General features: G+C 42.6%; 1 protein-coding gene across 4 annotated transcripts in view; it reads left to right on the plus strand.

Annotated features, from left to right (window-relative positions):
* iqsec3a (IQ motif and Sec7 domain ArfGEF 3a) overlaps nt 1–14,476 on the plus strand; it is a 77,718-nt gene extending 63,242 nt beyond the window's left edge. For 3 of the 4 annotated variants that reach the window (XM_044021755.1, XM_044021758.1, XM_044021757.1), the window contains 8 exons: nt 1,553–1,719; nt 3,743–3,882; nt 6,007–6,132; nt 6,728–6,827; nt 6,976–7,134; nt 9,594–9,686; nt 9,966–10,009; nt 13,627–14,476. In XM_044021755.1, the coding sequence (XP_043877690.1) occupies nt 1,553–1,719; nt 3,743–3,882; nt 6,007–6,132; nt 6,728–6,827; nt 6,976–7,134; nt 9,594–9,686; nt 9,966–10,009; nt 13,627–14,223 (1,426 nt within the window). In that variant the 3' untranslated portion in view covers nt 14,224–14,476. The remainder of the gene's footprint in view (nt 1–1,552; nt 1,720–3,742; nt 3,883–6,006; nt 6,133–6,727; nt 6,828–6,975; nt 7,135–9,593; nt 9,687–9,965; nt 10,010–13,626) is intronic. The other variant, XM_044021756.1, reaches the window with a different exon arrangement.
* Nucleotides 14,477–17,000: the final 2,524 nt, after the last annotated feature.

Below are 17,000 nucleotides of genomic sequence, written 5' to 3' on the forward strand. Positions count from 1 at the left end.
TCCATGTCTATATTTAAAGCCAGACACTGTGTATACATTTTTGAAATACACTAAAAAGGTTGAAGTGATGAAGTCTCGTTACTATAAGGGAAAAGTAAGGTTGGGGCACGTCAGGCAAATACTTGAAATCTCACTGGGAAATAACTGCTGGTATGCTATCTAAAAAGAAAAGACAAACTGGGATGGTACAATGTGAAAAGGTGAGTAAAAAATACTTAAATAATAATAAAAATAATACCTCAGCAGATGACAGATGTAGCACAGTACTAATATATTAGTAATAATGGCGTCTTTAAAACCCACATTCACACCCCCTCCACCACTGTTGCATTCTTTTGCTAAAAAAGTGTCAACATAAGGGATTTCAAACACCTTATTTCTTTTCTCCGACAGAGTAACTACTTGCGTAAATCCAGCAACTGGGCCCATAAATGCTGGAGACTGTTTAATTATGGCAAAAGACTCGGCGGACCATGTCAGCATTTGTAGCATCTGCAAATAAACAAGAGGGATGGAACTTTATTATTTTGTAAACAAACGTTATGAAGATGATGGTAAATCACAAAGGACCGTCCTTAACTCTTTTTTTTTTAGCCGCTCTCCTTTTCATTCCCTGTGCGATGCTCGATCCACGTCCGGTGGGACAAATATTCGAGGTGGTTTTCAAGCAGAGCAACTGCTGCGAGGCTCATTCTTTCATTGCTTTCAATGAAGCCACGGGCTAAATTAAAGCCATAACTCTTGTTTTGATGTGACGCTCTCATGCTCAGCAAGTGTCAAGACATTTCCAAGCATGTTGTGCAGTATCAGAGGATGACAAATTACACGCATCTTGTCTTCCGTTTGTCATACTTTACCATCTTTACTGCTTTCTTGCCCCTTTTATTTTACTAACTCATCTCTCTTTCTCTGTGTCCGTACTGTTCCCTTTAACTCTTCTGTAGCGTCACATCTTCCCCGTTCCTTCCATCTTTATGTTCTCTGTCATGACCCACATCTTTTACTGCTTGAGTTCATTTGTCGCTTTTCTAACTTTACCCTCCGCCGATATCATTTCTCCTCATACACCTTTTATTTCCTACATATATTCAAATGGCATCACTTACCACGAAGAAGCCCATATATATGATGCATTATAATACATTATAAATATAGTTATACTTCATTATAATGCAGTTATAGTGCATCACCATTATCACGTTATCATAGTGATTATAATGTATAATAACTATGAGACTTTTAATATACGTGTAATATCACGCGTGGGGCTGGGCAATAACATCACTAACGTTAACAAACATTCAACATGCATTATCTGACATTTTGTCATCAGTATCGATGAATATGAAGCTTGTTTTTTATCATGATAACGTTTTTGGCCGTATCACACAGCTCTGCGTGTATGAATACTTACAAATATAAGTGAATTAGAACACATTTTTAAGTATTTACTTAATGTGTGTATGCACTATGGACTCGGACTCGATTTTAAGTCTCACTCTGGCCTCACAAGACATTTTCCCCTCTCTCTCTTCGTCCTTTAAACCAACAGCCAGCGCTACTGCATGTGTAACCCCGATGTGGTGCAGCAGTTTCACAACCCGGACACCATCTTCATCCTGGCCTTCGCCATCATTCTGCTCAACACCGACATGTACAGTCCCAACATCAAACCTGACCGGAAGATGTTGTTAGAGGACTTCATACGCAACCTGCGAGGTAAGGAGCACAGCCTGGAGTCTGTATTTCATGGAGAGAGAAAGTGGATTCATTCGTTTTTGTTAGAGTTTGACAAATCTAGATGTTTACATCATTCACTGAAACTATATGCAAATATCAGAATGGCCACTGTGGCCGAATTCCAGCGACAGTCATCGTCTCAAGCAGGGATTATTCAGAGCCTCTGTGCATGTGTTGTCACCTCACAATGTTCAAAGTGTTGTGTGAGCTGAGTGTCAGCGTCAGTAAGTCAGCTGTAGAGCTATAAATAATGCACATGGGGAAAGTGACTCAGCAAATATGAAAAGTCAACACCAATCTCTGGTGTAGACCTGAGGCGCTGAGGCCATTATTTATTTATGTCAAGTAAATGTTTTAAACTGCAAATAAAGATAAAATAAATCTCCCCAGATGGGAATTAAAATAATAATTATAGTTTATGATCTGATGAGATGGAACATAAGGGAGTCCTTCGCCTGTTGTGGTCACAGATGAATCTGTGGAAGTGACTCGGTGTCCAACACGGTTTAGACTTGCAGTCTATCCACTTAAGGTGATAAATATGAGGTTATGATAGGAGGCCGTGCCTCTTGTGCTTCACACGTTCACAGGTCACAGCGACAACAGCGTAAGGCATCTGTTATCCTTGTCTGCCTCAGTCAAACAGATGCTCGTTCACCGAGCGCTGAGGCAGAGACACAAAGCGCCGCTGATTCGATTCTCCCCCGGAATCAGCTGTGGAACAATGAGGTTAATGCAGAGCAGCTTTAATATATTCATCCAGACTGCTCCACACAATTAAATCAAGAAGGAAAATCAATTTCAACATCTAATGCAGATTAAAATATGTCGCTCTCTCTCAGACTCTTTATTTGTCTCAGTTTGGTTGTGTTTCGTCCGTCTGTGCATTCGTTTCTCTTTCTCTCTCATTCAGAGCACTTATCCGTCTATTCATTCATCTGCCTTTTCTGTCTTTGTTTCTCCTCACTGATGCGCTCTCTCGCTCTCTATAGCACACTGACAGATGAATAGTTCACTCAGCTAAATGGCTGAGGTGAAACGCAATTATACAGCAGAAACCAGTGGTAATGAAAAACAGTGGAACATTCATTATCTCAATTAAAACAGACTGGCAGCAACTGAGCTAGCGTTACGTGAACCGGCGTCCGCAAAGTTAATCTACTGTGGCAGCCCGCAGAGAAATGAAATTTGTAAAATTGCACTGTCACTGTGAGTTACTGCATTTTCTTCATATCACTATTGTTTTTATTTAAGCATAGAGAGGACGTATAATAATTGTAATTAAATACTTCATTTTTGTCCTCATTGCACTGAATTAGTTGCGTTCATGTTGTGTTTTCACATCATTTTATTATGATGTACTTTGGCAAATAACAAATTAAGGACGTGAAATCCTGAAACAGTCACGCAATCTAAAGTCTCAAAGGCAAATAACTGACACTGAAGGGGAAAAAACTCAAGGGACTTACATAAGGGAAGATGACTAGGACTCACAGAAGACAATCTCGCAGGGAGTGAAAGGGTGAGTGACCTGAGATAACGAGGAACAGGTGTGACCAACACAGCACACGTCAACGCACTCAACAAACGAGAAACACAAGGAAGTAAGTGTTTCATAATAAAACAGGACATAAAGTTTAGAAAATTACAAAATAAAACACCAATAAATGCAAGGCAAATGATGGAAAAATCATCCATTCATCCATTCCTGGGCCACCTTTCAGCCTAATGACACTCAGCTCTGCCTAGAGACTGGCACAGCCTTGATACTGCACTGTGCTCCAGACAGACAGTCTTCTCAAGGTGTGATGGGTTGTCTCACTGATGATTTAACCTCCTCTCACACGTCCTCTGTCGTGACTTAATGGGGACAGTAAGTCAAAGAAAGAGACTTGGAGGAATAACTTTCTCGCATGTCAAATCCGTCCACTGAATTTTAACTTTTTGTGTGAAAGTGATGCACTACAAAAAAAAAAACAACCTTATCCTGTTCTTGTCTCAGGTGTGGACGATGGAGCAGATATCCCCAGAGACATGGTGGTGGGCATCTATGAAAGAATACAACTGAGGGAGTTGCGCTCCAACGAAGACCACGTCACCTACGTCTCCAAGGTTGAGCAGTCCATTGTGGGCATGAAAACGGTAAGCAGCAGCATCACCCCCTACATAGCTTTGACATGTACGTCCTCACGCTTGAAATGTCCCCTTCATCATCCTCAGAAACATCGCTCTCAGATTCTTCTTTGTCAGTTAACACTACAGATAGAAGCGTATGAAGGTGGGCGAGAAGTCCACAACAGAGTAGGCGTCCCTCTGCTTTTAGTTAACACCTCTCCAAAGCTTGTTTTTCTTCTCCTCTGGTTGAGACATTTTTGAGAGGGGTATTGTGGGATCCATAACTGCAGCTCATATTTCACAAACTCATCTGACGTCCCAGTCGCAACAGACCAAAACACAAACTAAATACAGATACACAGACTTTACAGGCTGTAAATGGTCATTTTATGATATAATACATTTCTAACATACAGTTCCTTGAACGTTTAACCCAGCTGAGTCGATGATTATAGCATTTCAGGGCAGCACGACAACTATTGCCGGTCAACACACCCAGCAAACACGGAGCAACGTTATTATTATTTATTTGGACTCATAAGTGGAGTCACAGCCGCAGCAGCAGCTTGGCAATTCAGGCCAATGTTCAACTCTCCATCCATTAACGCCTGAGGGAAATGTGTGTTTGTTTCTATGTTTTAACCCCTTTCACATTACACAGTCATTTAGTCCAGTGTTTGTATGAAAGTGTGGTTTATAGCAGCTTTAAAGCAGAGAGAAAATGCCAAACTATCCTCTTAAATATACAGTAAGCAGAATAAATCAGTATTAATTTAACTCTATAAAATGCTCACCTGTTGTTTTAAGGTATATCAACCAAATAATCCACTTCCAACTGGTTTTTCTCTATTAGAGTAGGAAATTTGTGTTTAGTGACTTTTGTAGATACATGGGCTGAATAGATACCGATGCACACAAGCACACACAACGCCTTACAAAAGTCACTCAGTCATTATTCAAGGCCTCGTCACCACCACCTCGTCTTACAGGCGTTGGCAGAGCACATTTATTAGCCATTAAATATCTCATCAGCAGCGCAATCGTTAGTGCAGGTCATTACTCCAGCTAGATACATCATTAACCGAAGCCATCATCGCAGTTAACTTTGAGGTTAAAAGACTTGGTCACTGCACATGAATAGTGTAACGTGTACATGGTTGAACTCAACACATCTTTAGTTAAGATTCAGCTTCCGGGCTTGAGACTGACTTCGCTGCTGAATTCGATGAGTTAATACAGTATTTCTGTGAAAAGTGTGGCTCATAATTGACAGATTATTCATTCAGATTATTCATTTCATCTATTGACCTTGATGGTGTTTCGTGCCTTTATTACAAAATGTAAGGACATACGCCACAGATGTACAGAGAATAAAGGAGTGAAATATTCAAATGCGACCACACAAACAAACCGATCAACAATGATAGAGAGGAAGACAAGGACATGGGATTCGGCATTGGCCTCAGTTTCTGGACCCGTGACAACATCTATTATTTATCTGCAGTCTATGTTCTGTATCATCTCTACTGACTGGAGCAGTTTGCCAACAGCCTCTACAATGAGGTGGACGTGTAATGATAAAATAATAGCTGCTCAAACCATTAAAAATACATTTCAGTGATGTAAACTAATGATTTCTCTCATAAGCACCTCACGTTGCATCAGCAAAGCGTCGCTTCCTGCGTCAAGCGTCCTGCGTCAAGCTTCCTGCGCAACCGCAACGTCAAAGTTCAGTGATAAAATAACATTTCTGCTCCTTCGAGTGTCTGTTGGGTTTTTTAATTAAGGGGGATTCTGCATAATAAGATGAATGAATAATACTAACATTTGCATATTACTGTGTGAGAATATACAGTCATTTCATGGTTTGTCTGTGTATTTAAGGGTGAATTACTGTAAATTGAGAGCTAATCTATTTTCTCAGCCTCTCAGCCTTTGCCTGCAATAAATAATGCGTATCTTTTGCCTGGCTCTGTGTGTGTGTGTACACTTGTATTTATATTTTTGTCAGGTCCAAAAGAAATGTACAAACCCATGTTTGGTAGGACATTCTGTCTGGGCCCCTGAACCTTAAAGGGTGTTTTCAGGGTTTAGACCTGGTTTTAGGGTTAGGGTTAAGATATGTTTGTGTTTGTGTTTGTGTGCGCGCAGGTCCTCTCTGTCCCTCACAGAAGACTGGTGTGCTGTAGTCGACTTTTCGAAGTGATAGACGTCAACAAGGCCCAAAAGCAGGCGGCACACCAGAGAGAAGTCTTCCTCTTCAATGATCTGATTGTGGTAAGTCAACACAAAGCCCTGCGCGGTGCGATAATCACAGAATGATCTGCCCTTCTGAATGATCTGTTCCCCATTTCTACTGAAGCACAGATGTAATTGTTTGCTGCAGGAAAAGAACGCTTAATCTCACAGTGGTGTTAATCTGTTCTGTTGGCAGTAGAGGTAAGCGGTGAGATACGGACTTTTTCCTCCAAAACCTTTAACGGGGAGGCAGAATTTTTTTACTGTGGAATGAAAGTGGTCTTTTCTTTCTTTGAGTTTGGCTCCTGTTCACGCGGCTTAAACACATCGAGAGGTGTTTGAAGTGCCAAAGTGATGTAGTGGTTTAATCCACCTTTGCTGGGTAAATTATGTCCCCCGATACTGCTGCAAAATAGATTTGCCTTATCCTGCTCCATCTGGAGGCCAGTCAATGAAAAAGCTCCCTATCATCTCTAAAGGTGTTTTCCATACAAATTACAGCACGAGTACAGAGACGCTCGTGTCTCACTTTGCTTTTAACTTAAAAGTATTTCAAATTAAAGTTGTTTCTCTGATCCAAACAACTTCAAGGTTGAATTATTCACTTGGTTATGTGATTGCTCATTGTCCGCAGATCTTGAAGCTTTGTCCAAAGAAGAAGAGTCCTGCGGCCTACACATTTTGCAAAGCCATGGGTCTACTTGGCATGCAGTTCCACCTTTTTGAAAATGAATGTAAGTCACAGTCTTTGCCGGCGCTTGCATCATCAGGTAAACAGCGCCTGATACTTTGGAGGCGGGAGGAGACGATAAAACGCTCAAGCGTAGCTTTGACGCCTCGCTGTCACTTGTCTCAGTCGCTCTTGTCCTTGTTGTGCTCCAGACTATCCTCATGGCATCACCATCCTCTCACCGTTTGGCTCCGACAAGAAGCAGGTGCTTCACTTCTGCGCCCAGAGTGCGGAGGAGCTGCTCAAGTTTGTGGAAGACTTGAAGGAGTCGATCGCAGAAGTGTCAGAGATGGAGCAGATACGCATCGAGTGTAAGTATCAGGGGGCGGGGCCACATTTGGGGAGGGCTGTGGTGGCAGAGCGCGCAGCAAACTGGGACGATAGAAACATTTCCCACCGCGATTATCCTGACGGAAGTCCTTGCGATCCGTGATATTATTGCGATTTAAGATTCTTAAACTTCGCAGATGGGACGCATATTCACGAGGTGAAAGATGCAAGTTCCCCCATTGTGGCACGTTCCAAAAAAAATAAATCACAAGCACTGTATGTTAGCAAGGTAGAAGGGATTTTCAAGTCACACACGTAAAATATTAAATGTTCATCTCCATTCACTATTATCACGCAACACCAAAACAAGTTGGAAGAGATGATACAGCAAATTATGTCATTAAAAGGCAACAAAAATGTAATAAAATATATTAAAAAATTCTCTGTTTTTGACTGTGTTGGAAAGGTTTTGGGCTTATATAAATAAATAAATAACTCAACTAAATATACACCTCTAGATTTTTAGATGTTTCAGATGTGTGTGGGACTTTTCTTTGAATTAATGGACTCTTCCGTCTCATGTGTGAATACACTTGGTGTATGTGTACTTGTGCACGTCTGTCTTTGTGTCCTCTTAAGTATTTCTTCCCTCCAGTGACCTTGTTCTAAAACCACGGTCCGCACGAATCCTGCTGCAGTTTGGACAAAATCTATAATCTCATAAATTGGGAAGTTATTGAAACAGGAGTCAAATGTCCTCTTTGTGTTTGTGCAGAGGGTTAGTTCGGGGTTGGACACGTGGAGCAGTGCAGCTCACACAGACTGCAGTGAAATGGAGGTGATAAAAAAAGAAATGAGGTGTTTTTTGGAGCTCGGCCACTGCCAGTGGGCTTCAAAGCGAGCATCCCTGCTGGGATTTGATGCAATTGCATTACCCTTCACAGAGAGGGAGGGCCACCCGCCCAGGGAGAGGACAGTCAACAACCTATGGAGATGGGCAGGGGTTGACAGATGGTAGTTATCTCTAGAGTGGAGCAACAACAACACAACGACACACACACACCAGTGCACACTAATTACAATTATGAGTGGATGGAATATCCTCATTTACACTCTAAGGATGTATTTATCGTTATGTTGAGCGATAGTGTTTAATTGTGTCTTTCTTTTTAGACACAGAACTACACATAGAACTCTATCAAGTGCCAACCAGGTCATCTTAAAATAAAGGCTCAACATGGAGGACTGCCATCCTGTTTGCAACAAGGACATGTGTTAACAGAGAGAGAGGGAGAGAGGGAGCACAGTCAGTCATGCAGCGCAGGTGTCCACGCGGAGGACGCCAGGCAACTGCCAGCATATTGCGGGCACTATCGGTGTCTAGAGTGATTAGTTTGCCACTTATTTTCCACTCGTTGGAGCAATTCGTTGCACTTCTTCTTCCTTTTTTTGACAGTCAAAGCAAAGGATCGCATCTTCCAGTTATTATCTTTTGTTTTATCGATGGTTCCGTCGCTCAGCTTCTCCAAATGAAACCTTCCGCCCATCAATCCCTTCATCTTCAGCTATCTCAGTCTCTCATATCAGGTCGGCGCACACCAGAAGTAAACAAACGGCTGTAACTTTAATAGTTAGCCTTCACTTAGCCTCTATAGTAAATAAATGCTAAATTGAGAACATTCACATTTGACAAGGTTCATTTAAAGTCATCCTTCCGTCCATCTACTGCTTTATCCTTCACATGAGGGCCACGGGGGGGGGGGGTTGCTGGTGCCAATCCCAGCTGACATAGGGCGAAAGGCGGGGTCACAAACAACAATCCACTGTCCCACTCACACCTATGGTCAGTTTAGACTAAAAAAGAAAAAGACTAGATATCTGTGTCTCAAAACGTTTTGCCATGTTTTTAAGTCTCTTCCTGGCGTCCTGGGGTTGTCTTGATTGAACTATTGTGTACTGATTTCTGCTGGTAGCGCTTCAATTTGTTTGGAGGCTGTCTGAAGAAAATTGAAAATGTGCCTTTTAAAAAGGTCTCTGTACAAATAAATCCCCCCAACAATTCATCAGAAAAGTACCCGACTTCCGCTATTACCTCTTGAATTAGTGCCAATGCGGTTATTTCAGATAGCATTTAAAAAATATTTTGGGAAAACGTGTGTTTTTGTTTGTTTTCTTTCAGTTTTCTGTTTTATTTTCACTCAGAATACATCATGTTCTGAGGTGCCACGCCTCGAGGTTGCAATGTTCAGCATCAAAATGACTGTATACACCGTGGCATTTGAGAACAAAGCAGCAGTTTCGTCACGGTGATTGGAAATGACATGCCATTACCATCAAGTGTGAAGCTTAATTAAGGGAATGGAAAGTCAAGTTCTGAGGGTGTGAACGCACACATTGATGCCTGTTAATATTTTCACTCTTACCCATCAGCGTCCCTCCGTCTATGCTCTCTCTTATTATGATTATGATGGATCATTTGTGTTTTTTCCTGTCTCCACAGGGGAGCTGGAAAAGCAGCAGGGAGCCAAGACACACTCGGTAAAGAACAACGGCACACAGCTCGAGCTGCGTGGCAAACAGGGCTCCCCATCAGGTGTGTGTGTGTGTGTGTGTGTGTGTGAGTGTGTGTGAGCTCCTGCTTCTTAATTTTACCCACCGCTGAGGCCTTGTCCCCAGTAACATTAATATTCCTGCTTTCCATAACAATGTCTTTTTTTCTTTACTTCCTTTCCTGGAAATTCTGAAGCATATCAAGTTGAAACCTTTATTTTAAGACGCAGTTTAAACGAGGAAAGGATGGTTTAATAGACATTTTGCTGCCAACTTTTGTCCCTTTTTCCCCCTCCCACCTTTTCATTACCCCTGCCTTCAGGAAACCCGGAGATAGACAGTGGAAGCGGACACAACGCAGTGGAGGTAAGTGCTTAGCGATAGGGACACGTTCCCAAATGACAGGTAAGTCAGAGCAGGAAGAGTCAAGTGTGTCATTACCAAGGCAGAATGAGATAGGAATGCCCAGGATGAGTGTCACACTGTAGAGTGAGTAGAGTAAAGTGTTGCGGACATGTGAGGTCACACTGAAAATTCTCTTCATCCCATCATAAACCCTTAATTATAATTTATTTAAGGCTGAAAATAACCTTTGAAAATGATACTTACCTTGAAAGCGCCAGTGCAGATCCTCGATCGTCCCCTGTGGATTTCCGGGTAATTAAATGAAACTGTGGTCTCCATGACCCATTTTTCTTCTCCCCTGAACATCAACAAACACACAGAAGCAACACTATCATGCTTCGCAGGACTTTAGGACTTTGTTTTTAAGTACTTTTGTAAGTCAAGTGTTTATCTGGGGACCCACTGCCTGCTTGAATGTTTCCCTGCTCCAGCACACCTGAGTCTGGGTTTGTCATCAAGCTCTGCAAAAGCCTGATAACGACCCGTTCATGTGAATCAGGTGTGCTGGGACCAGGATGGAGAAACCCTGTGTTTATCTGTCTGTTACCGTAGCGTTACCCATCCTCCAGAAAAAGTAGTCAGGCAGTTGTCTGCGCTGTTACATTTACATTTAAGCATTTAGCAGATAGAATAAGTCTTGGGAAGGACTCCACCAGATAGGAACAGTGGACTGATACAGAGTGAGAGTGTCGAAGTGGATCCTAGTGCAGAAGGAAATGGAAGAGCTGGATTTTTAAAGAGCTGCTTGAAGATAGACACTAGACACTGCTAGCAGCTAGCGCTTGCTAGCTCATTCCACCAGCATGGAACAACACATGAAAAGAGTCTTGATGGTCTTGTGCGGGGTGTTTGGCACCGCCAGGCGACAATCCTTTGATGAACTGAGTCGTCGACCTCAGCCTTTAGGAGAGTAGATGGGCGTAGACCCGTGAAGCACTTTGTAGGCTAGCATCGCTGTTAGCGGAGCATACATTTTTCCACATTAGATGTTTGTAAGAAGCTGAAAAGATGTGTCTCAGGATTTTAACCTGCACCCCTAAGATGACATGCCCAAATAGCCCAATCCGTCAATTAGCTAAGGCTAACGAAACAGGATTATAGCATTAGTGGAAATTAAAGAAACATATGGATATTTGAAGGTTATGTTTTCCAGCCTTCTAGAAGGACATTGAGAATTAAGTCAAATATGAAGTCACACAGTGGATAGCATTGTTGCCTCACAGCAAGAAGGCTACTGGATCAGATCCCGGTTTGACCAAGGGCAGATTAGCTTAATTGGATGCTTGGATGAATTGACCGTAGGTGTGAATGTGAGGATAATTGGTTGTTCATCCCTTTCACCTGACGTCAACTGGGGTTAGCTAAAGCGGGACAACACTTTGGGGACTCACTGTACTTGATAGAATGACAAAAACTTTCACGGTGGTGGTTTGGTGGGCTAATAGTCAGAACGGGTTCTGCTCACTACAACAGACTCCCAGGTTTAAATATGAGGGAACAGGTTGTAATTAGTTTCACAAGCTCGGGCAGGATTTGCGATTCCTTCAGGGAACTTTTTTTTGCCATCTCTAAACGTAGCAGAGGAGACAATGGGAATACAGAGACTTTAATTAACACAGTAACATGCAGGCAGTTGAATGCACCGCTCAAGTGACCCAGCGTCTCTTAACCTACCCGACTCTTCGCCAAGCGAACAGTCCTTGCAGGTATAACGCCGGGCTGAACTACACTACCCATGGGGCTTTGCAATTAGCATCTTCGAGGCATCACATGAGCTCCCTCCCAGTTTTTTTTCTGTTGCAGTGGAGTAGTGGGGGTGTCGTGAAAATCCGGACGCGCGAGTGACATTAAGTGGCTTTTTTAATTCCACACAGTTCCCTGGTAATATGTCGGACTGTAAATCTTTACACGGGAGCTTGTTAGAGAAGTAATTGCGTATACATTAAACTGAAGGATCGCCAGTCGGACGACAATTAGAGCCGAGCAAACACACTTGCACTGCTGCACACGAGACATTTTAAGACACAGATGAATAAAAATGAGCATTTTATTGTGCAGTGGACATACAGTATTTGCTCATGCAATGATTCCTCTCCTTGAACAGGGTGTGGATGCTGAAAATATGGGGCAATAATCGACTTTAATTTAGAAAAGCTTGATTTCCTGTGAATGTGCAGTAGATCATGATCCTGGATGAAATAAGTTTGTGTCTGAGTTTGAGATCTATTGAGATATTATTGCCGGAAACTACTTTGTATCCATTACATTTTTTACTCGGAACATTAATATGTAACTTTTTGTTCTCCATTAAACTCTATTAATCAATCAACACGCAGTGAGTTGCTTTGTTGTTGTTGTTGAGAACAAAGTTATTTAGAAAACCAAACTTTTGAAAGGCATTTATTTTTTTATCTAAAGTGCTCTGGAGTTCATTGACAAGGAATCGAAAGTTGTCAAGGACGCGCCATGGTCGGCAGATTAAATAGGAGCAAAATGTTAATGGAGTCCTTTCACACTGACGTTATATAAGCTGCTATAAGAGACATGGGGGCCCTTTTCACATCACAAATGCTTTACATTAAAAGTCTTCTATAATGCAGGAGAATTACAGTTGACCTCACATACACATTCAGAAACTTTATTCTTATCAACACACATTTCTATATAGTATCTATACAATATATTCTCCTCATACTTCTGTTGTTTTGTGTGTTTTGTGTGTTGCCCTAGGAGCATGAAATATGATGGAGGGAATCTTTTATGAATTTTATGAACTTAAATATACAGTGTATTCATTTGGTGTGTGACATTGAGAACCACAATGTCTTACAACTATGCATGTGAACGACTAGAAACAAAACTCAGTTTCCTGAATTTCCACTTCAGGTTCCACACGGTGCAGTTGTTTCATATTTTTCCCAATGTCTAAATAAGTTCGGTCCACCACACGGCACTCCCTCGAAGACGAAGCTTCAAAAAAAGAAATGAAAGACGATAGAAAATAGAAAGATGTAGCAAATGTGTAATCTGGGAGGTTTGCATTCTGATGAGTGTTGCCTGTGGATGTCTGTGGTTGTCAGTCTGCTCACCTCCACTCCTCCTCTTCTTCCACTTCTCCCTCTTCTTTGTACGCCCTCCGTCTCTGTTCTGGTTCTCCCCCGAAACCCTCCCAAGCCTCCCTTGTGTCTACTGTCACCATAGCGCCACACAGTGGTTTGGAAGGTAGACACAGGGGCCCTCAGTGTCGCCTTTGGAACCACCGGGCCCCTTCTGTAGCCAATCTCTTCTTCCACCCCTCCCTCCCCCACACACACAACCTGTACCACTGTCCTCCTGACCCCCTGTCACATCCACTCGACATTGTTCCCACCTCCTGTGGGAGTGGAGGGAGGGGAGTGTGCAGTAATTTTACACCTGCACTGACCCTCAACACCTCAGCATCCCCTGTGTGTGTGTGTGCTGTGCATTCACCACCACCACCACCACCCCCCCAAAAAAAAAGAGGGCTTGACGGATTCTAGAGGAGGAACCAGTTTTATAACATATGATGCTGTTCTCTTGGCTGTTTTCTAAACTAGGTGTCAATTCACAACAGGCTTCAGACGCACCAGCTCAGCAGCAGCAGCAGCAGCACGGCTCAGAGTCCCGAGAGCGCGGCCCTTCCTAACCACCGGGGAGAGCTGCTCTTCCAGCAGGGGCCCCTGGGGCTACTCCAGGGGCCGCCGTCGCCACTACCACCACCAACTCAGCACCCGTGGCTGCAGTCGGCGGCGAGCACCCCCGCCCACCACCTCCACCTCCTCCAGCAGCAACACCAGACCGCCGTCAGCGTGGCCGACCTGCGGCCCGAGACGCTCATCCAGTGTCAGCAGATCGTCAAAGTCATCATGCTCGACGACGGCGGCGGCGGCGGCCACGGGCGCATAGAGGCCTTCCTCAAACAGACACCCGCGCACCACCTGTACCAGCAGCACCACCGCCACAGCCATCGCCAGATCAGTCAGTCGGCCATGTCCACGCCGGTGCGCTCGCCGGACGGCTACCACGGCGGCGAGGGCCACCAGCCCCCGCTGCCTCCCCCGCCTCCGCCTTACCACCATCCACACCAGTACATACCACCAGACCCCCGCCTCAGTCTACACCGGACCCCCAGTGACTCTCAGAGCATGGTGTAAATAGATTAGTTAGTATTATTTCCCTAAAATACACACACACACACACACTTCACAACTTCCTTTCTCTATTTAACAGTACATAATGTACATATATATATATACATAAATATATATATATACATAAAGAGATATAATAAAAATAAATGAATCACTTATATGCATATATTTAGGAGGGGAAAAAATTAATTAACTCAATGATTTTAAAAGATATAGAGAGAAATTAAAAAAGGAAAAAAAAAAAGGTTTTACTTGATTCCACATGTATTTTGAAATATTACATAGTTTTAACAAATTTCTATAACTTTTTTGTCAGTTTTAATCGTCCCTTTAGAGAGAAAACATACACACTTTCTGGATGGATTCCTCGTAGTTCCGGTATTAGACCACGCTAGCAACAGAAGCACCTGAAGCCCTCACAACTCTCCCTGTCTCCCCCTCTCTCTCTCTCTCTCTCTTTCTAAAGGACCTGACCTCTGTTCACTCTTCACATCCCCAAAGCTCATGGCTACTGTGTTTGTATGTGCGCAAGCGGTGCATAGCTCACCCTTTTAAATAAAAAAAAAAGTACATATATATATATTATATATATATATCTCATGTGCCAAGATACATACGCCTCCTGTGAAAACACTTCTTTGCACTTGAATAAAAGCTTGGACGAGAAGAAAAGACAGAAAACAGCTTTGCTTCGTGAAAATAGTCGCCTCTTACTCGAGGAGCGTGAACTGATAGTTCATTTGAAAAAAAAGAAAAATAAGAATAATTATGATAATAATAATGCTATTTTCTCCATTTGCACTCCTGCTGATTTATTTATGCGATGGAAAACATTCTGGCTTCTTCTCTGCTCCCCTGGATTAAGAAAAAAAAAACAAAAATCCTCCAGTAAGCTGTTTCTCACCCGCTCCTCTGTTGACTCTCATCAGAAAACACTCAAAGTGAAGGATGATGGGAAACAAAGGCAGCGAATCATTGTTGCCAAACCAAAAAAAAGAAAGTCTGTTGATGTTCATCTAACATGTCTCCACACCTGACAGTTGTTTTTTCTCCCCCTGCTTGTATTGTGTGTACAGCACACGTTGCTCCCATGTGTTCTTCGCTCTTTTGCAGGAAGTTGCTGCCGACAAGTGATAAATGTCATAACATCATAATATTCTAAATGTATGCATTTCCCACGTCTGTTCATGACGGTTCAAGGGCTGTCACCCCCCAAAAAAAATCTAAATTTGAAAGAATATGATATTCAGATACTCCACCCACATGCAGACAAATATACGCGGGAGACAGTCTGGCAGAGGTAAGACGCTCGTGAGCTGGTTTGTATAGAGGGGAACTAACGAGCTGCAGGTGAGGAGGGGGGGGCGTGGAAGAACAGGTGAGGGGAATGAGCTGATTGCTTAGGAGGGCGGGATCTGAAATTTGTTCTCTGTTAGGAGGACTCACAGTCTGATCTCGACAATGTTCTCCTCTGTCTGTACAATAAGAGATTTCATCTGAAATGATATTTTGACACACATTTTGGCAAATTTTGATAGAATTTCGATGAATTGTTCAGCCCCAGATGACTTCAGACTTCAGGTCTGATGTGCTTCTAGGCTGTATTATCTTGAAGTTATGGATTAAAAAGTGACGGCCCTTGTCTGTACATGTCCCGGGTTTAGTTTCACACACACAGCTTGTAAGACTTTGGCAAATAGTGACATCACTGGTATTTTGTGCTGCTTTTTAATCTGAATGACATAATCTGACCTATTGTGAAGATTGTGAATACCACATTCAAGTAAGCGTCAGGAAGCCCTTGTTTGAAGCCCTGTCACAGCTCACATGTCCCTTTTTTAACCAGAATATTCCGCTTAACGCTTCTCTTGTGTGACCGCTTTGATTTCTAACTCCACAGCCACTGTGGGGATTCCTCCTCTATCTCATCTCTCTATCCTTTTCCTCTTCACCTTCATTTCCTCCCATCAACAAATCCAATCTCACCACTTTTTCACTACACACAGTACGAGAAGAATTAGTGCCGTCAAAACAACTCGGAGAGCTTTTTTTATTAACACCAAACATCCTTGTGTTCTACTCTTATACACATATATATATCTATATATGTATATATAGATATTCTTTTCACGGACTGTGTGTTTGCTCATTTTGTTTGTTCAGATCAGCGTTTAGATATGAGGTTGTTTGTTTCTCATGCATGACATTTTGTTCGGAGGATTTTGAACCTTTCTCCCAAATCTGCCTTGTTTTTTTGTGGTTTTTTTCCCGTGCATGGATTTGCTGCGAGCGCACAAGCCGGTGATGAAGATGCCAAAATAATGAAAAAAAACGACGATGATGATGATGATAATGATATGAAAAATATTTGTTTGTAATAGAAAACACCACTGGTGGCAAATTTGACGGCCTTTTCTTCCTCCCCCACAACATCCGTTGCCCTATCTTTCACTGCACAGTTTTTTTCCTACTTGACGATGTGTTGAAGCATTTTGTGAGCGATAAAATCACAGTGTTTGTGTTTGAAGAGAAATAAATGTAGCATTTCTGGTCGTTTGATGCCACCGTGAAGTAGTGACTGACTTTCACTGAGAAACTGACTTTAAGGGCTCCGCCATAACCAGTGCACTGCTTCATGAATGATCTTGTCCGGCTTGTCAACACTGTGTTTGCTCATTATTGTTTGAAAGTGTTGCGGAAAAAATGTGGACTTTTTACAGAACTGAGAGTTTAACAGATCAATCATCTCCCTCTTAGTTGACTTTGAATCCCCTCTCTTA

The sequence above is a fragment of the Solea senegalensis genome, linkage group LG3 (assembly GCF_019176455.1).
Source record: "Solea senegalensis isolate Sse05_10M linkage group LG3, IFAPA_SoseM_1, whole genome shotgun sequence".
In the NCBI taxonomy this organism is placed as follows: Eukaryota; Metazoa; Chordata; class Actinopteri; order Pleuronectiformes; family Soleidae; genus Solea; species Solea senegalensis.